Source organism: Nomascus leucogenys, chromosome 8, assembly GCF_006542625.1.
Source record: "Nomascus leucogenys isolate Asia chromosome 8, Asia_NLE_v1, whole genome shotgun sequence".
Classification (NCBI taxonomy): domain Eukaryota; kingdom Metazoa; phylum Chordata; class Mammalia; order Primates; family Hylobatidae; genus Nomascus; species Nomascus leucogenys.
Window position 1 is genome coordinate 112,687,158 of NC_044388.1, and position 20,693 is coordinate 112,707,850.

Genomic DNA, 20,693 nt, shown 5'->3' on the forward strand with positions numbered 1-20,693 from the left:
GGGTGGCCGGGCAGAGGCGCTCCTCACTTCCCAGACGGTGGGTGGCCGGGCAGAGGCGCTCCTCACTTCCCAGACGGTGGGTGGCCGGGCAGAGGCGCTCCTCACTTCCCAGACGGTGGGTGGCCGGGCAGAGGCGCTCCCCACGTCCCAGACGGGGCGGTGGCCGGGCAGGGGCTCGGGAGGCTGAGGCGGGCAGAGCACTCGGCGTCAGGAGCTGGCGAGCAGCGTGGCCAACATGGCGACCGCGCGCCTGCAGCCAAACGAGAAAAAGCAGGCAGCGGTGGCGTGCGGCGGCAGCGTCAGGCAGTCCGCGGCGCGGGCAGCAGCGAGCTGAGTAATTGTAGCTGGACAGAGGAAAGAAGAAAGAAAGAAAGAAAGAAAGGAGGGAGGGAGGAGGGAGGGAGGAAGGAAGGGGTTCTGTTATTTTTATTTTTTATTTTTTTATTACTGTTTTTGAGACAAGGCCTTGCTCTGTTTCCCAGGTTGGAGTGCAGCGGCTTAATTGTGGCTCACTGCATCCTTAACCTTCTGGGCTCAAGTGATCCTCCTGCCTCAGCCTCCCAAGTAGCTGGGACTACAATCACATGCCACCATGCCCAACCAATTTTTTTTTCTTTTTGAGACGGAGTCTCACTTTATCGCCCAGGCTGGAGTGCAGTGCGCAATCTTGGCTCACTGCAAGTTCCACCTCCCGGGTTTATGCGATTCTCCTGCCTCAGCCTCCCAAGTAGCTGGGATTATAGGCACCTGCCACCGCGCCTGGCTAATTTTTTTGTATTTTTAGTAGAGACGAGGTTTCACCATGTTGGTCAGGCTCATCTCAAACTCCTGACCTCAGGTGATCCGCCCACCTCAGCCTCCCAAAGTGCTGGGATTACAGGCATTGAGCCACCGCGCCTGGCCAGTCTTTCCTGTTTTTCAACTCATGTTCTTTCTGTTCTAATTTTGGGAGATTTCCTCAATGTATAACCTTTCTACTTAACATTTTTCTTTTTTTTTTTTTGAGACGGAGTCTCGCTCTTTCACCCAGGCTAGAGTGCAGTGGCGCGATCTCGGCTCACTGCAGGCTCTGCCCCCCGGGGTTCACGCCATTCTCCTGCCTCAGCCTCCCGCGTAGCTGAGACTACAGGCACCCGCCACCTCGCCCGGCTAATTTTTTTTGTATTTTTAGTAGAGACGGGGTTTCACCGTGTTAGCCAAGATGGTCTTAATCTCCTGACCTCGTGATCTGCCCGCCTTGGCCTCCCAAAGTGCTGGGATTACAGGCGTGAGCCACCGCGCCCGGCCTCTACTTAACATTTTTCTTAACTTTGGTATCACATTTTTTATTTATAAGGGCTCCCTCTTATATTCCTTCTTTCTGTATTTCTCTTTCTCTTTCTTTCCCTCTCTTTTCTCTTTTTTTTTTTAAATACAGGATCTGGCTCTGTTGCCCAATTGGTATGCAGTGGTGCGATCTTGGCTCACTGCAGCCTCCACCTTCTGGGCTCCAGTGATCCTCCTGCCTCAGCCTCCCAGGTAGCTGGGATTATAGGCATGCACCACCACATCTGACTCCTCTTATATTCTCTTAAGTTCTTTTTATAGCATTGAATTTTATAGCATTCTATTTCACAAATTCTTCTCTTTTTTCTTCTAAGATTACTAACTTGGTTCTTCTCACATTCTCCTCTGGTGCCTGTACCCTCCCTCCCTGCTCTTTTGTTTGGTTCAGGGCTCTGTTTTTTCCCTGTGTCTGGCAATCCTTGCTGAGGTCAGCCCACATGCAGAGCAGCCTTCTGTGCCCGGCGGGACTTTCCAATATTAATTCCACTGCAGGATGATGGGGTGGGACAGAGCCATTTCTGCTGGGGTTCCAGAGAGCAACATGGTCCTACCCATGGGGAAGTGGCCTCCCAACTGCCAGCCTGGCTGCCAGCCTCCAGCGAGCCACAGGGAGAGGAGCTGAGCCTGGTGTCCCTGAGGCTGGAAAGCCCCCAGATCCACTGTCTCCTGCCTGCTGTGGGAGTGAAGATGGGAAAGTTGCCTGGCTGTGCTGGCTGATGGGGGGAAGTTCTGGGGGTCCCAGACAGTTCTGGAGGCTTAAGCCCCGGTAGGCAGCCCTGCTGTGCAGCAGCTCCCAAGGCCTCTCTGTCTACTGTCGGCACAACTTACCCTCTTTTTTTTTTTTCAAGGTGGAGTCTCGCTCTGTCTCCCAGGCTGGAGTGCAGTGGTGCCATCTCAGCTCACTGCAACCTCCTCCGCCTCCTGGGTTCAAGTGATTCTTGTGCCTCTGCTTTCCCAGTAGCTCCCTCTGTTACCCAGGCTGGAGTGCAATGGTACGATCTCGGCTCACTGCAACCCCCGCCTCCTGGGTTCAAGCAATTCTCCTGCCTCAGCCTCCCACGTAGCTGGGATTACAGGTGCCCGCCAACACACCTGGGTAATTTTTGTATTTTTAGCAGAGATGGGGTTTCACCACGTTGGCCAGGCTGGTCTTGAACTCCTGACTGCAGGTGATCCACACGCCTTGGCCTCCCAAAGTGCTGGGATAATAGGTGTGAGCCAACGTGCCCGGCCTGGCTCCTGTCTTTGACAGCAAAACAGAACATTAGTTGTATAATCATCACCGTGTGGGGCCACTTGGGAGTTTTCATTTGAATTTACAATTATTTTGACTGCAGAGAGATCTGAATGTCACTAGGATCACCTTAAAAAAAAACAAAGACACACACAGAACCACAATGTCTAGAATGTCCTGTGAAGTGGAAGTTATATAAACCAAACATTATGTCCTGTGGTCAAGGTTCTTCCTAACTTTGTGTTATCTATGGCATTAAGTGAAAGACAATTTTCAAAATTCAAGTGAATAAAAAGTGTTTTCTGATTGACCATGAGGAAAAATAGGTGGATAAACATAGCTGGAGTATCATGACAACAAGAAAAAGATCAATTTTGACAAAGTTGTCAAACTTGCAGATTGTTAAAACTCAAAGCCATGCCGTGTGCGGTGGCTCGCGTCTGTAATCCCAGCACTTTGAGAGGCCGAGGCGGGCGGATCGCGAGGTCAGGAGATCGAGATCATCCTGGCCAACACGGTAAAACCCCGTCTCTACTAAAATATACAAAAAAAAAAAAAAAAAAAATTAGCCGGGCATGGTAGCAGGCCACTGTAGTCCCAGCTACTCAGGAGGCTGAGGCAGGAAAATTGCGTGAACCCGGGAGGCAGAGCTTGCAGTGAGCCTAGATCGCACCACTGCACTCCAACCTGGGCGACAGAGCGAGACTCCGTCTCAAAAAAAAAAACAAAACACACAAAAAACCTCAAAGCCAGAAACTGGACTATAATGTTATCATTAATTAATACAAAAAAAAAATAGGTTTGGCTCACACCTATAATCCCGGCACTTTGGGAGGCTGAGGCAGGTGGATCACCTGAGGTCAGGAGTTCGAGACCAGCCTGACCAACATGGTGAAACCCCATCTCTACTAAAAATACAAAATCACTGGGTGTGGTGGCAGGCGCCTGTAATCCCAGCTACTTGGGAGGTTGAGACAGGAGAATCGCTTGAACCCAGAAGGCGGAGGTTGCAGTGAGCTGAGATCTCACCATTGCACTCTAGCCTGGGCAAAAAGAACAAAACTCCGTCTCAAACAAACAAAAAAACAACAAAAAAACCCCAATAGGTTGGCCAGGCAGTGGCTCACACCTGTAACCCAGGACTTTGGGAGGCCAAGGCAGGAGGACTGCTTGAGCTCAGGAGTTCAAGACCAGCCTGGGCAACACAGTAAGACTCCATCTCTACTGCAAACTATTTTTGAGACAGGGTCTTGCTCTGTTGCCCAGGCTGGAGTGCAGTGGTGCACACACTGCAACCAGAGCTCACTGCAGCCTCGACCTCCCCAGGCTTAGGTGATCCTCTCACCTCAGCCACCCCAGCAGCTTGGGCTACAGGCGCATACCACCACTCTGGGCTAATTTTTATATTGTTTGTAGAGATGGGGTTTTGCCCTGTTGCCCAGGCTGGTCTCAGACTCCTGGGCTCAAGTGATCCTCCTACCTCAGCTGAGTAGCTGGGATGACAGTTGCATGTCACCACGCCCGGCTAAATTTTGTATTTTTAGTAGAGACAGGATTTCACCATGTTGGTCAGGCTGGTCTCGAACTCCTGACCTCATGATCCGCCCGCCTTGGCCTCCCAAATTGCTGGGATGGCACCAGCTTTTTTTTTTTTTAACTGGCATGTTGTGCAGATGTGGTTCAGGAGGGTGAACCAGTGGCCCAGGTCATCCCCAGATTTCTCCGCCAGCAGTGACGCCCCACCCTGGGGAGCAACTTCCCTCAGGCCCAGCTAGCTGCAGAATGGGGGTAGTTGGAGGGAACCTAGAAGGACCTAAGCGCAGGGCCCGGGCAGGTGAGCACAGCGTAGGGACGTGCCAGGTGGAGAGGTGGGCAGGGAAGCAGGGAAGGATGGTGGAAACATGGCAGCCCAGGGGCAGAGGTTGCAGATGGTCCCAGTTGCCCTGGTCCCGGGACCAAGAGGCGAGAGCTAAAAAAGTGGGAGGCCCCACTGGGGAGGTGGCAGTAGGGCTGGGAGAACGTGGCTGTGGCAGGGTGGGCGGGGAACTTCCAGCCACCTGGAGCATCCTGGGTGAAGGGTTGGGTGGCCTTGGCTAGATGGTCACATTTGCTGGGACCAAGTGTGAGCACAGCTCTCTAGAGTTTGTGGGTGTGAAGTGCAACCGTGGTGCCTGGTCCTGGCCGGTGCTCAGGAGGTGGGGGCAGAGTCATGGCTCACTCCAGCCTCAACCTCCTAGGCTCAAGCAATTCTCCCACCTCAGCCACCCAGGTAGTTGGGGCTACAGGCATGCACCATCACGCCCAGCTATTTTTTTTTTCTTTTGAGACAAGAGTTTGGCTCTTATTGCCCAGGCTGGAGTGCAATGGTGCAATCTTAGCCACAACCTCTGCCTCCCGCGGTCAAGTGATTCTCCTGCCTCAGCCTCCCAAGTAGCTGGGATTACAGGTGTGCACCATCACGCCGGGCTAATTTTTCTATTTTTAGTAGAGACGGGGGTTTCTCCATGTTGGTCAGGTTGGTCTCAAATTCCCAACCTCAGGTGATCCGCCTGCCTCGGCCTCCCAAAGTGCTGAGATTACAGGCGTGAGCCACCACACCCGGCCTAATTTTTGCATTTTTTGTAGAGTCGGAGGTTTCACTACATTGCCCAGGCTGGTCTTGAACTCCTGAGCTCAAGTGATCCAGCCTTGGCTTCCCAAAGTGCTGGGATTACAGGCGTGAATCTTTTTATTACTTTCTTGTGTGTCCTTCCCAAGTTCACAGAAAACACAAGCTGACAGAAATCCATTCTTTCCCACGGTTGCTGGCACGACACTGCTCTGTGACAGCACAAGCTCACGTGCTCAAGGGTCTCCTGGCTGCAGCCAGCCCCGGGCCTGCCCTGGACAGGCGGGCTTCAGATTCCCCCCAAGGTTCTATGCCATTGAGTTGGAGGACAAGAGCTTCCCCACCGTCTGGCGTCGAGGCAAACCTGCCTCTAGGTCCCACCCCTCCCCAGGCCTTTCTCCTTTTATCAGGGGTTGCCCTGGGGGAGGCCCCCTGGGGAGCTGATGAGGAGGGAGCCTCTGTGCCCTGTGCACTGGTCTGAGGGGGTGAGGCCAGGGCTGGGGCTGGTGCAGGGGACTCTGGCTCGGAGCTGCAGCTGCCTTCCTGGAAACACTCCTGTCAGATGACTGCAGAGTGAGAGTGAAACCACCTTCCCTCGGAGGCTGCAGCACAGGGTTGACATGCAAACATCTGAAAAAAAGAGGCAAGCTCTTGGTGTGCGCAAGTGGACTGCGGCTATTTAAGGTGGGCACTTCCCCTGGGGACAGCACCAGGCACACAAGGGTGTCCGTTGTTCACGGTCCCGTGGGGGGCCCAGCTCGGACATTCTGCCTCCTGGCTCCATCTGCAAGCTGGGCTCTGTCATCACAAGACCTGAGTGAAAGGACAGGAGCTGTGAGCCACTGAGGGTGCCAACCACGCCCAAGGGAAGCCAGGCATGCACAGAGCCCTGCTGGGCACAGAGGGCAGATGCAGCCACTGGATTTCAGATGCATCCACAGAGCCCTGCTGGGCACAGGGCAGATGCCAGTGGCATGGCAGCCCCTCATCCCCCATGCTCTGCAGGCCCAGTGGGTAGCTGTGGGGTCCTCCCTGGCCAGGTCAGTGAGTGGCTGGCATCCACGGCAGCATCTGCTCTGGTCCATGGTCACGCCGCCCCTCCAGGGACACTGGCACCCTCGTCGCGCCACCCCTCTAGGGACACTGGCACCCTCCAGTCAGGACACGGAGTCCAGAACAGCAGCTACATGTGTCCATCTCCAGGTTCCAACTGCTGCCCTCCTTCCTGCTCCTGCAACCCCCATCCTCAGGCAGTGGGAGGGCACTGGGGCTTCTCCTGAGACTGCCCGGGCACATCCCCTCCCCCTGCCCCTGCTGGAGGCCTGGGCGGCTGACTTTTGCTTTCTTTTCGGCAGGAAGGAGCCCATGTGGGAATCCCCTGAGCTGCACCATGGCCAGAGTGAGTCACCCCTTTCCAGCCAGCAAACAAGGCGAGTCCTCAGGCCAAGGTGTCACAGCTTCCAAGCTGGTGGGCGGGGTGGGGAGGCCGCTTCCCAATCAGTATGTGCCTCTGCCTCTCAGTCAGGCTGGTATCAACTTGCTATGCCTTGTGGGCCTGTCATCACAATCAATATTATTATTATTATTATTTATTTTTCTTTTTAATTAATTAATTTATTTATTTTTAGACAGAGTCTTGCTCTGTCGCCCAGGATGGAGTGCAGTGGCATAATCCTGGCTCACTGCAACCTCCGCCTCCCAGGTTCAAGCAATTCTCCTGCCTCAGCCTCCCGAGTAGCTGGGATTACAGGCGTGCCACTATGTCCAGATAATTTTTGTATTTTAGTAGAGCCGGGGTTTCACCACGTTGGCCAGGCTGGTCTTGAACTCCTGACCTCAGATGATCTGCCCACCTCAGCCTCCCAAAGTGCTGGGATTACAGGCGTGAGCCACCACGCCCAGCCAGTTTTTTGTTTTTTTTTCAGTGTGTGTGCCAATCTTCTGGAAACAGAGCAGTATAAATTAAACAAAGGCATTTTCATGAGAGCAGCACTGGGGCAAGTCCTCTGAGACTGGGTGGCACGGGGCAGTCATCCTGGTCACTGCCTGCTATCGAGGGCTGTGGACATTTACCAAGCTTGGGAAACCTTTTCTGGACTTGGGGTGGGGCTGAGGTGGTCTCAGACTCAGCCCTTCAACACTGTCATCATCCAGGACCAGTGAGGTGTGTCACCCCAAGTTGGAGGCCACTGTCTGAAAGCTGTTAGAATGACTTTCCTGTTACCCTGAAGGAAGTAGAGTGTCCTAAAACAGGTGAAACCCTCCCAAAAAAACAGGTGAACCCCTTTTTTCTTTGAGATAGACTCTCGCTCTGTCGCCCAGGCTGGAGTGCAATGGCACAATCTCGGCTCACTGCAACCTCTGCCTCCCAGGTTCAAGCGATTTTCCTGCCTCAGCCTCCCGAGTAGTTGGAATTACAGGCACCCACCACCATGCCCGGCTAATTTTTGTACTTTTAGTAGAGACGGGGTTTTCTTTTTTTTTTTTTTTTTTTTTTTGAGACGGAGTCTCGCTCTGTCGCCCAGGCTGGAGTGCAGTGGCACAATCTCGGCTCACTGTAAGCTCTGCCTCTCGGGTTCACGCCATTCTCCTGCCTCAGCCTCTCCGAGTAGCTGGGACTACAGGCGCCCGCCACCACGCCCGGCTAACTTTTTTTTTGTATTTTTAGTAGAGACGGGGTTTCACCGTGGTCTTGATCTCCTGACCTCGTGATCCACCTGCCTCGGCCTCCCAAAGTGCTGGGATTACAAGCGTGAGCCACCGCGCCCGGCCTAGAGATGGGGTTTCACCATGTTGGCCAGGCTGGTCTTGAACCCCTGACCTCAGGTGATCCACCCACCTCAGCCTCCCAAAGCGCTGGGATTACAAACATGAGCCACTGTGCCGGGACTTTTTTGTATTATTTATTTATTTTTTTGAGATGGAGTCTCGCTCTGTCGCCAGGCTGGAGTGCAGTGGCGCAATCTCAGCTCACTGCAACCTCCGCCTCCCGGGTTCAAGCAATTCTCCTGCCTCAGCCTCCTGAGTAGCTGGGAGTACAGGTGTGCACCACCATGCCCAGCTAATTTTTGTACTTTTAGTAGAGACGGGGTTTCAACATGTTGCCCAGAATGGTCTCAATCTCTTGACCTCATGATCTGACCACCTTGGCCTCCCAAAGTGCTGGGGTGAGCCACTGCGCCCGGCCTTTTGTATTTTTTTAGTAGAGACGAGGTATCACCATGTTGGCCAGGCTGGTCTCAAACTCCTGACCTCAGGTTATCTGCTCGCCTCGGTCTCCCAAAGTGCTGGGATTACAGGCATGAGCCGCTGTGCCTGGCTGTTTTTTTTAAAAGAGACAGGGTCAGCCAGGCGCGGCGGCTCATGCCTGTAATCCTAGCACTTTGGGAGGCTGAGGCAGGCAATTGCCTGAGCTCAGGAGTTCGAGACCAGCCTGGGCAACAAGGTGAAACCCTGTCTCTACTAAAATACAAAAAAAATTAGCCGGGCGTGGCGGTGTGCGCCTGTAGTCCCAGCTACTCTAGAGGCTTAGGCAGGAGAATTGCTTGAACCCGGGAGGCAGAGGTCGCAGTGAGCCGAGATCGCACCACTGCACTCCAGCCTGGGTGACAGAGCAAGACACCGTCTCAAAAAAAAAAAAAGAAAGAGACAGGGTCTCAGTCTATCGCACAGGCTGGAGTGCAGTGGTGCAACCACAGCTCACTGCAACCTCCACCTCCTGGGCTTCAGTCATCTTCCTGTCTCAGCCTTCCAAGTAGTTGGGACTACAGGTGTGCAGCACCACACCCAGCTAATTTTTTTTCCTTTTTTTGGTAGAGATGGGGTTCCACCATGCTGCCCATGCTGGTTTCGAACTCATGGGCTCAAGCGGTCCTCCTGCCTCAGTCTCCCAACGTGCTGGGATTATAGGCATGAACCGCCGCCACATGAACCCTTTTTCATCCCGAGCTGGCTGCTGCAGACTCAGGACAGCTTTGAGCCTCCCAGGTGCAGCCAGGAGGAGACACTTCCTTACATGTGAGAGCTCAGTTACTGGGTTTGAATGCAACCTTACTGAGCCTGCAGGTGCGGACTTGGAACGTTTCCATGGCTGCTTGCAGCAAACTCAGGGGTGATGACGTTGATGGAATCCGATGGCTTCCTGAGTTCCATCTCAAGGCCTTGCTGTCCCACGAATGTGGGTTTTGGGCGGAGGGGAAATCCAACCGCAAACCAAGTAACATATATGAAATGTGGCACTGGCGCCTGAGGACACAGCGTGGCCTGTGTAAATTTTGTAACTTCAAAGCCTGCCCTGTTTTGCAGTGTATTCCATCCTTGAGGAGTCCCGTGGTCTCAGGGTCTGAATGCTTGGAGGAGACTTACCGCCGTGAACGTTTCCTTCTCTGCAAAGCGGGGGGGAAAGGTCTCCATTTCACCAAACGCTGGCTGGAGAGGAGGTGTCGTGTCCCGTGCTAGCCCGTGCACCGCCAGAGAGAACCTGCTGCAGCTCCCGTTCTCCTGGGCAGATGACAGTGCCGCCTCCCCCATGCAGCCCACGGGACTCCTAGGGCAGCCCCTATTTTGGCCATCAAGGCCACTGTTTTCGTTTGAGTGTCTGGAGGCCATAGGTTGTGTTTTCACTTGAGGTCGGGAGTTCGAGACCAGCCTGGCCAACATGGTGAAACCTCATCTCTACCAAAAATACAAATATTAGCCCGGCGTGGTGGCGAGCGCCTGTAATCCCAGCTACTCGGGAGGCTGAGGCAGGAGAATCGCTTGAACCCGGGAGGCGGAGGTTGCAGTGAGCCGAGATCGCGCCACTGCACTCCAGCCTGGGCGACAGAGTGAGCCTCCGTCTCAAAAAAAATAAGAATAATAAAGTGCACAACCCAGTAGATTAGCACACTGGCCATGTCGGGCGGCCGGCACCACTGTCTGGTTGCAGAGCATTACCTCACCCCAAGAGGAGACCCCATAGCCTTAATACCTTACTTAAGTGTGCAGTATTCTTTTAGTCCTGTTTCTCATAAACGTAACCCAAATTGAGGCCCCGCTCTGCGCCCGGCACCAGGGGAGGCGGAGGGACCCGCAGGTGTCGGGCAGGTGCGGCCGCCCCGCCAGGGCCCCACGTCCCGCGCGCCACGCGCGCCTCGTGGGAACGGGTGTCGCCCGGCCTGGGCTCCCGGCTCACCTCTCGGGTGTGCGGCAGGGGTCTCCGCACCGGGGCCACGGGAGGGGAAGCAAGGGCCTCGCTGTCTCGCCGCACCTGGGGAAGGGACCCAATTGGCGCGGACCCCACAGCGCTGCGCCGCACCAGCTCTCCGCACCAGCGCCCTGGCGCGCTCTTTGAGGAAAAAGCGGAGGGCGACTTAGGTACCCACACCGTCTCAGCGCCGACCAATCGGCGCCCGCTGCGGCTCCTGCGGGCTCGCTGGTTGGCTCCCGCGTCAGTCTGTCAGGCGCGCTCGGAGCGGGGCGTATCTGGCCAATGGCGCTCGCTACGGCTTCCTGAGGGCTCGCTGGTTGGCTCCCGTGTCCGTCCGTCAGGCGCCCTCGGCGGAGCGGCGGCGGCGGCGGCGTTGGGGGCGGTGGCTGGGCGGGCCCTTAGTTCCGGGCGCGCTGCGACCGTTGGGTGAGGCGAGCGCGGGGTCGGGTGCGGGGTCGGGCGCGGGCGCGGGCGAGGGGTCCGGTGCGGGGTTGGGCTCAGGCGCGGGCACCTCTCGGAGATTCTGGGCCGGAGCGGGAGCGTGGGCGGGAGAGGCCGCGGGGCGGGGGCGGGGCCAGCCCGAGGGGATTTCTCTGAGCTGCTGGGCCGGAAACCAAGTCCCAGCGTGGCTGGCGCGGGAAAGTTCGGGAACGCGCGCGGCCGTGCTCGGAGCAGCGCCGGGGCACGGTCTGGGGTCTCGCGCGGGGTCGCGGCTCCCAGTACCGCCTGAGGCCCGTGGGCCGCCCACCCGGCCCCGCCCCGCCCCGGGTCCGCCGCTCCCCGGCGTCCTGTCGCCCCTCCACGCTCAGCTGTGGGCCCCTTGTGTCCCTGAAGCCCCGCACCCTCACCCGGCTGCGTGCCCGGGCGGGTCAGGGGCGCCTCCGACCCCTGAGGCTGCCAGCGCCCCCCAGCCAGGGGTCGGGGAAGACTAGTGAGGCTGGGGGCGGAGCCGACTCTGCTGCCTTCCTGCGGAGTGGCTGGGGAGACCCAGGATGAGCCTGGGCGAAAAGTCCCTCTGGCTGCTGGGAGGGTCGGGGGCAGCAAGGAGCCAGTGCCGCGATGGGCTGCGGCGGACGGGGCCGGGGCCTGGGCCTGGCAGTAGCAGGGGGTGTTTGTGGAAGGTAGAGCCGAGAAAAAGAAGAGTTGGAATGTCTGCAGAAGGCTGGTGCCTCCTAGGCCAAGATGAAGGAGTCACAGCGCCCATGGCCTCTCGGGAGGCGGCCAGATGTGCAGTCTGGGGTCAGGGGAACGGTCAGGGCCAGAGCTGGGTATTTTGGAGTTGTCATTTTGAGGCCCTGAGGGCTGAGGGTCAGTGCAGAAGAGCACCAAGCCCCCACTCGGTGTAGGGTAGACAGGGGGTAGGGTGTCTGGCAGCCAGTGAAGACGGGGGTCAGAGGAGGAGGGAGTCTTGTCTGGGTCAAGTCAAGGGAAGCTAGGACTGAGAACGGACCCTGCTCTGTGGCCACATGATCTTGAAGGGACGGAATTACTGTCCTGTAACTCAATCTCCCTCCCCGTTAACAGCCCTAGTTTTTAATAAGAGGAACTAAATGTATTAATGCGTGGACACTTGTAAGGTTCAAGAGCTCCCCTCCTACAACGCTTGCTTCTGATACTTTTGTATAAACAATTGTTAGGAGTTTAGGTTGTTACCAAGCTTCTCTTTGGTATTCTTTTGAGCCTGAAAAAGATGGGGTTACATATAAAATTATAATTTTATTTATTTTTTTTTTGAGATAGTTTTGGTCGTGTCGCCCAGGCTGGAGTGCAGTGGCTCGATCTCGGCTCACTGCAGCCTCCACCTCCTGGGTTCAAGCGATTTTCCTGCCTCAGCCTCCCGAGCAGCTGGGGTTACAGGCATGCACCACCACGTCTGGCTAATTTTGTATTTTTAGTAGAGGTGGGGTTTCATCATGTTGGCCAGGCTGGTTTCAAACTCTTGACCTCACGTAATCCACCCACCTCGGCCTCCCAAAGTGCCAGGATTACAGGCATGAGCCACCGCGCCCGGCCATGAAATTACAATTTTAAAGTTAACTTCTAGTATTTGGAGGGTCTCATATTCATGGCTGCATGCAGATCAGTGTTCCTGAATATTACTCAGATGGGCTTTTATAGAAGTGGGTTAGAATCGGGTGCCACCGACGCCTGTAGTCCCAGCTACTCGGGAGGCTGAGGCAGGAGAATGGCGTGAACCTGGGAGGCAGAGCTTGCAGTGAGCCGAGATCGCGCCACTGCACTCCAGCCTCGGCGACAGAGCAGGACTCCGTCTCAAAAAGAATCGGGTGCCACCCAGTGAACTCTTAGGTGGAGTCCAGTATTGTATGAAGCAGTTGTGCGCTGTTGGTGGAGACATGAATTGAGGAAGTTTAAATCTCCAGCATTTGGGGCATCTTGGAGTCTGCTTGTGAGAAGGGCTTGGAGGCCTAGGTTGAACCCAAGCGTTTGCGGCGACTAGGTGACCCCTGCAGTGGCCAGGTTGCACCCATATCTGATTTGATGTCATGGTTTGGGCAGTGTTTGACTTGTGTAACAATACAGCTTGTCGTTTTGAGAGTCACCCATGCCACCAAACCATGTTCACACACCAGAGTCAGGATGTCAGGTCTCAGCTGCCTGATGACTCCAGCTAAGTGAAGGCCTCTGATTTCTTGTGGGGGTGTCCCGTTGTGAAGGGAACATACAGCTCAGCCCTACCAGCAACAAGGGTGCCAGATGCCCCCCACTGTCCTGTGGAGGGGAGTCTTGCTCTCAGCCGGCTGGAGTGCAGTGGCACAATCTCGGCTCACTGCAACCTCTGCCTCCTGGATTCACACTATTCTCCTGCCTCAGCCTCCCGAGTAGCTGGGACTGCAGGCGCCCGCCACCACGCCCAGCTAATTTTTTGTATTTTTAATGGAGATGGGGTTTCACCGTGTTAGCCAGGATGGTCTCGATCTCCTGATCTCGTGATCCGCCCACCTCGGCCTCCCAAGAGTGCTGGGATTACAGGTGTGAGCCACCGTGGAGGGGCTTTTTTACATGAAAACTTTCTTTTTCTTTTTTCGTTTGTTTGTTTTTTTTTTTTTTTTTGGGACGGAGTCTCTCTCTGTCGCCCGGTGTGAGCCACCACGCCCAGCCTTTTTTTTTTCTTTTTTGAGACAGAGTTTCGCTCTTGTTGCCCAGGCTGGAGTGCAATGGTGCAATCTCGGCTCGCTGCAACCTCTGCCTCCCAGGTTCAAGCGATTCTCCTGCCTCAGACTCCAGAGTAGGTGGGATTACAGGCACCCACCACCATGCCCGGCTAATTTTTGTGTTTTTAGTAGAGACAGGGTTTCTCCACTTTGGTCAGGCTGGTCTCAAACTCCTGACCTCAGGTGATCCACCCGCCTTGGCACTCCGAAAGTGCTGGGATTACAGGTATGAGCCACCACGCCCGGCCTTAAAACCTGTTCTTGACATTTCTTTACCATTTTAACTTTTTTGTTATTTCATTTTTATACCTGAGGTCTTGTTATGTTTCCCAGGCTGGTCTCGAACTCCTGGCCTCAAGTGATCCTCCAACCTCAGCCTCCCAAGTAGCTGGGATTACAGGTGCAAGCCACTGTGTCAGTTGGTCACCGCATGTGTGAGAGTTCCCCCCACCCCGGACACTTATTCAGTTGGTCACCGCATGTGTGAGAGTCCTCCCTGCACGCTCGTTCAGTCGGTCACCCCTCGTATGAGAGTCCTCCCCGCACACTCATTCAGTCAGTCACCCCTCGTATGAGAGTCCCCCCCGCACGCTCGTTCAGTGGGTCACCCCTCGTGTGAGAGTCCCCCCCGCACGCTCGTTCAGTCGGTCACCCCTCGTGTGAGAGTTCCCCCCGCACGCTCGTTCAGTCGGTCACCCCTTGTGTGAGAGTCCCCCCCGCACGCTCGTTCAGTCGGTCACCGCGTGTGTGAGAGTCCCCCCGCACGCTCGTTCAGTCGGTCACCCCTCGTGTGAGAGTCCCCCCTGCACGCTCGTTCAGTCGGTCACCCCTCATGTGAGAGTCCCCCTGCACGCTCGTTCAGTCGGTCACCCCTCGTGTGAGAGTCCCCCCCGCACACTTATTCAGTCGGTCACCACGTGTGTGAGAGTCCCCCCCGCACACTTGTTCAGTCGGTCACCCCTCGTGTGAGAGTCCCCCCCCGCACGCTCGTTCAGTGGGTCACCATGTGTGTGAGAGTCCCCCCTGCACGCTCGTCTCCAGTGGACCCCCTCCACGCTCGTTCAGTCGGTCACTGTGTGAGAGTCCCCCCCCACGCACGCTCGTTCAGTCGGTCACCACGGGGGTGGCACTTTTGGTTTTAGCCGACTTACCTGATAGAATTGGGAGTTTTAAAGTAAAACTGATCTGGAAGCCTGAAAAAACCAGCAGCACATTGTTCGTTTCCAGATTGAATCGCTCCTAGCTGACCCCTCACATCTCTGATGATATGTACAGAAAGCAAGAGCAGCCCATGCCGTCCGGCCATGCACCAGGTCTCAGTCTGTGTGTCTGGTTCAGGTGACCATGGTGTTCAGCTCAGTCCCTCCTGCCTCCTGTGTAGGCCACTGAGATCTCCCAAGTCTAAGCCGGAGGAAGTTCTGGTAAGTGCTAGGCACAGTGGAAGTTGGATTCCAACGTGTGAGCAAATTGGGGCACTGTCAGAAGTGTGCTAAAGTCTTGGTGTAGCACTTTTGAGCCTTCATGGTGGTTTTCATTTGTTCTTAAAATATATTTATGAATGAGATTCAAATAAAATGTTTAAGGAATCTCTAAGCACAAAGAACCCCAGAGTGTAGTGTGGGCATCAGTGGGACCTCAGGGTCCCTCGACCGGGCTGCCTGTCATGTCCTGGCCGTCTGGGGTTGTGTTTTCATTTGGAAACAGGAATAATGATCCCCGACCTTCCAGCTGTGTCAGGGCGTCACGATGGCCACGTGAGGCCGTGTCTGTGAGGAGCATCTGCCAGTGGTGGAGGCCATGCTCTTTGTTGTGAATCTCGGCTTACTGCAGCCTGCTCCTCCCGGACTCAGGTGATCCTCCCACCTTAGCCTCCTGAGTAGCTGGGACCACAGATGCATGCCATCACACCTGGCTCATTTTTTGTATTTTTTAGATTTGTTTTGTTTTTGTGTGTTTTGTTTTTGAGACAGAGGGTCACTCTTGCTCAGGCTGGAGTGCAGTGGCACGATCTCAGCTCACTGCAACCTCCGCCTCTCAGGTTCAAGCTATTCTTCTGCCTCAGCCTCTGGAGTAGCTGGGCTTACAGGCTTGCACCACCACGCCTGGCTAATTTTTTGTATTTTTAGTGGAGACGGGGTCTCACCATGTTGGCCAGCCTGGTCCTGAACTCCTGACCTCAGGTGATCCACCCACCTCGGCACTCCTAAAGTGCTGGGATTACAAGTGTGAGCCACTGCGCCCAGCCAATTTTTTGTGTTTTTGGTAGAGACCGGGTTTCATCATGTTCCCCAGGCTGGTCAAAGTGCTGGGATTACAGGTGTGAGCCACCATGCCCGGCCCATTTTTGTGGTTCTTTTATGTCTGACAGGCATGCCTAGGGCAGGGAGGGCACACCTCTGTCTCTCCACCTTCAAGAGCGCATTTAGGAGGAATGTCGATATGAAAAGAATAAAGCCTTGTCTGAAAGATGCACCAGGACACTCTTCAGTGACATTGGGAAAAAAGAAGGCTCACCCTGAATCTTTTTTTTTTTTTTTGAGATGAAGTTTCGCTCTTTTTGCCCAAGCTGGAGAGCAGTGGTGCAATCTTGGCTCACCGCAACCTCCGCCTCCCAAGTTCAAACGATTCTCCTGCCTCAGCCTCCCAAGTAGCTGGGATTACAGGCACGTGCCACTGTGTCCAGCTAATTTTGTATATTTAGTAGAGACGGGTTTCTCCATGTTGGTCAGGCTGGTCTTGAACTCTTGACCTCAGGTGATACACCCGCCTCAGCCTCCCAAAGTGCTGGGATTACAGGCATGAGCCACCATGCCCGGCCCATTCTGAATCTGTCTAACCCTAGCAAAACGATCCTTTATTTTAACTTCTTGCCCCATTCATACACTGGCATGACTGCACTCATAGGGTTCTTCACATTTTATATCCTATTTAACATTTTATAACAAGTATAAAATAGGATTTTGTCCTAAAGAATGTGGTTTAAGGCCGGGCGTGGTGGCTCACACCTGTAATCCCAGCACTTTGGGAGGCCGAGGCGGGCAGATCATGAGGTCAGGAGATCAAGATCATCCTGGCTAACACGCTGAAACCCCATCTCTACTAAAAAATACAAAAAATTAGCCAGAGGTGGCAGCCGGTGCCTGTAGTCCCAGCTACTCCGGAGGCTGAGGCAAGAGAATGGCGTGAACCTGGGAGGCGGAGGTTGCAGTGAGCCAAGATCGCGCCACTGCACTCCAGCCTAGGCGACAGAGCGAGACTCCGTCTCAAAAATAAATAAATAAATAAATAAATAAATAAGAATGTGGCTTAAAAACCAATGATATTTAAAAATAGAAAATTTCTTTGTCCAAAGTGGGTTAGAAGCCACTTTGTTCTAAAACCATTAAACCTTTTTAAACCATTAGTGGCTCAGCCAGGCGCAGTGGCTCATGCCTATAATCTCAGCACTTTGGGATGTTGAGGTGGACGGATTATCTGAGGTCAGGAGTTCGAGACCAGCCTGGCCAACATGGTGAAACCCTGTCTCTACTAAAAATGCAAAAATTAGCCAGCCGTGGTGACAGGCATCTGTAGTCCCAGCTACTCGGGAGGCTGAGGCAGGAGAATCGCTTGAACCTGGGAGGCGGAGGTTGCACCTTAGATCACGCCATTGCACTCCGGCCTGAGCGACAGAGCGAGACTCTGTCTCAAATAAATAAATTAGTGGCTCATGAAATCAATGTAATAGCTTCTGACCAGAACACAAGAAAGAAAATAGAACACTCAGAATGCCTCTCATGAAGAATAAGTGTAGTTCCGTGAACCTTTTAGTGATGTACGTGTATGTAGCACGTCTCCACATGTCATGATAAATGTGCACTGAGGGTGCAATCCTGGTGAGCAGGCTCCCATCTCAGTTTGCCACGGCTGGTGTGCATCTATGAGCTCCAGAAATCCACATAGCTCTGCTGCCCCCAGGAGCAGGTGCACCCACCTTCAAGAAAGAGGGAGAAACAGGTGTGGCCTCCCCACTGAGGGACCCTGAGCACTGGGCAGGCAGAGCCCCAGCGTCCTTTCTGTTGGGTGGTTGGAGGAGTAAGTTTAGGTTATAAGCCTGTTTTCTGAACTCTGAAGTGCCACACGAATGCAAGGTCTCACTAAATTACAGATTCAGAAGCTGGGATTGAAAGCACACCACTGCTGGCTTTGGGGGGCAGAGAGGTGACTGACAGTCTCGTCACAGTTTCTCAAGAGTCAGCCCTATTCAGGCCAGTGAGCGCAGGTCAGGGATGAAGTCGCTGCCCTCTGCGTTCCCCAGTCCTGTACACGGCGTCAGTTTTGGCAGTCCACGTGTCTCTCCTGTAGAGGATCGGAGGGGCCGGCCCCATGGGTCTGCAGGGTTGGCGCGCCATCTGGGGAAGACACTTGGAATGTGCTTCCGTTCGTGAGCCAGGTCAAGGAAACTTTGGGGAATGTTTGCAGAAGGAGCTGAGGGTGGTTGTCTTGGGGCCTAAGTTTTTCTGACTTAAAAAGCACCTCCTATTCTGGGTCTGTGTGGTAGTGACCCTTTTTCTTCTTCACTTTTTCTTTTTTTGAGATGGAGTCTCGCTGCAATGCCCAGGCTGGAGTACAGTGGTGCAATATCGGCTCACTGCAACCTCTCCTTCCTGGGTTCAAGCGGTTCTCCTACCTCAGCCTCCTGAGTAGCTGGGATTATAGGCGTGTGCCACCATGCCTGGCTAATTTTTGTATTTTTAGTGGAGATGGAGTTTCACCATGTTGGTCGGGCTGGTCTCAAACTCCTGACCTCATGATCCTCCTGCCTTGGCCTCCCAAAGTGCTGGGATTACAGGTGTGAGCCACCGCGCCCGGCCTTTTTTTTTTTTTTGAAATGGAGTCTCGCTGCATCTCCCAGGCTGGAGTGAAGCGGTGTGATCTCAGCTCACTGCAACCTCTGCTTCCTGGGTTCAAGCAATTCTCCTGCTTCAGCCTCCACAGTAGCTGGGATTACAGGCACACACCACGATGCCCGGCTAATTTTTGTATTTTTAGTAGAGACGGGGTTTCACCATGTTGGCCAGGATGGTCTCGATCTCTTGACCTCGTGATCCACCTGCTTCGGCCTCCCAAAGTGCTAGGATTACAGGTGTGAGCCACCGCGCCCGGCTGGTAGTGGCCCTTTTTCAGGGGTTTACAGGTAAACTTTCCTTCCACTTTTTGAGATCTGGGGACATTACATGGGAGTTGGAGGCAAGTCTCGGAAGGCTGCTGGGACTTATCCTGGGCGCAGGCTTCTTAGGCCCACCTCAGGGTTGCCAAGGGGCAGGTGTGCAGACCCATAGGGACAGCACCGGGGTTCTTCCAAGCAGGGCAAAGGTGTTAAGGGAACAGAGGAGAGCAGGGGGATTGGGGGCATCATGAGGATGGTGGGGGACAAGGCCAGATGGGGCTAAACCCAGCGGCTGGGTTTCCTTCTGAGAGCCCAGGATGTTCCTGGGGGGCCCTCAGTGAGGGGTGCCCTATTGTGGCTATGAAGGAGGAGCAGAGGGCAGGGTCGGGGCCAGAGAAGGGGCTAGTGCTGGCAGCATGGAGGCAGAGCCGGTGGGATTGGCCTGTGATTGGACAAGGAATGGGCTCAGAAAGCATCCTGGATAGCTGGGCATGGAGGTGCGCTCACCTGTAGTCCCAGCCACTGGAGAAACTGGCGGGAGGATCGCTTGAGCCCAAGACTTCCAACCTGTAGTGTGCAATGATCACACCTGTGAATAGACAGCGTACTCCAGCTAGGGCAACATAGTGAGACCCCTGTTTCTAAAGAAAAATGAAAGCCTCTTGGGTTTGGCTGAGTCCCTGGTGAATGGTGGAGCGGTCCTGAGAGCTGGGAAGACCTCCTTCTGGGACAGCAACCCGGGCAGAGGTGAGGAGGACCGAAGGGCCTCAGCAGTGTTCTGGCCTTTTGGGTCCATCCAAGACTTGCCGGTCCTGGGCCTGCTGGGAGAGGTTCAGCCCCTTTCAGGCGAGCAGTCCTGGGACCGGGTGACCCACGCCGCTGTGTCAGGGGCACACAGTGGCACTTCGTTTTCCTCACTGCTGGGGCCGCAGCCTTCCTGCTGCCATTCTGCCTGGTGGGTGGGTCCATGCTGCTTTGAGAAGGCAAGTGACCCAAGGCTTCTGGGACACTCTTTTGGCAACTTGGGCCTTGGAAAGACAGCAGAGCAGGTGTGCAGTGTTAGGACCTGTGGCTGAGCTGACCTAACAGCCTGCCTGGAGGCATCAGTCCGGCTCAAGTAGGACAGCAAGGCCCCCATCTTGGGGCTGTTGTCCAGGCACAGAGCAGTCAGCATCTACTGTCCTTCCTGGAGAAAAAAGGGAAAATGCATTTGTCATTTAAATGTTGGAATGGGCCAGTCACGGTGGCTTCTACCTGGAATCCCAGCACATTGGGAGGGCAAGGTTGGTGGATCACATGAGGCGAGGAGTTCAAGACCATCCTGGCCAACATGGTGAAACCCCATCTGAAAAATACAAAAAGTTAGCCAGCTGTGGTGGCGTGTACCTGTGGTCCCAGTTACTTGGGAGGCTGAGGCATGAGAATTGCTTGAACCCAGGAGGTGGAGGTTGCAGTGACAGATTGCTCCACGGCACTCCAGCCTAGGTGACAGAGCGCAAGACTCTGTTTAAGAAAAAAAAAAGGAATGGTTCTGAGAAGTCATTCCTTAAGTAAATAAAATGCCACCCCAGATTGCCCTCTTGGGAGAGGACTCTGGAGGCCGCCCTCCACCCTTAGGCCAGGGCCTGCTTGTCAATCGCTGCCTCCCTGGGCTGCCTCCTGGGGATCTCAGCCGACACCATGCCCCTGTCCTTCCTCCACCTCTTTCCCAGGTTGCTCTGCCTGGAGTCCACCTTCTAGGAGCGAGCCCCCCCACCCCCACTGGAAATCCCTCTCTAGGTGTCCCCAGTTCCCTGAATCAAGACTGCTTTCCTACTAGAGAGATGACCCCAATTCCCACCACCTCTCACTGGGCTCTCAGGAGCCGGGACTGGGGACAGAGCATACTTAGAGCTAGCCCTGGCCCTCAGGCTGCTTTTGGAAGGGGGAGCATGGCAGGCGAGCATCAGGTGACACGGGCCCCCATGGGGACCGCAAGAAGGCCCTGGAAGCTGTTGGAAAGGAGCAGTAGGTTT

The 20,693-nt window shown here is 54.8% G+C and overlaps 1 protein-coding gene across 6 annotated transcripts in view; it reads left to right on the plus strand.

Annotated features, from left to right (window-relative positions):
- The first annotated feature begins 10,689 nt into the window (after positions 1-10,689).
- The window catches only part of TRAF2 (TNF receptor associated factor 2), a 39,323-nt gene continuing 29,319 nt past the window's right edge, over positions 10,690-20,693 (plus strand). For 2 of the 6 annotated variants that reach the window (XM_030818230.1, XM_030818234.1), the window contains exons 1-2: positions 14,640-14,950; positions 15,258-15,379. In XM_030818230.1, coding sequence (XP_030674090.1) covers positions 15,327-15,379 — 53 coding nt within the window. In that variant the 5' untranslated portion in view covers positions 14,640-14,950; positions 15,258-15,326. Of the gene's footprint in view, positions 10,783-13,862; positions 13,930-14,639; positions 14,951-15,257; positions 15,380-19,317; positions 19,426-20,693 lie in introns of those variants that run through there. The other 4 variants (XM_030818231.1, XM_030818232.1, XM_003279791.4 and 1 more) reach the window with 4 other exon arrangements.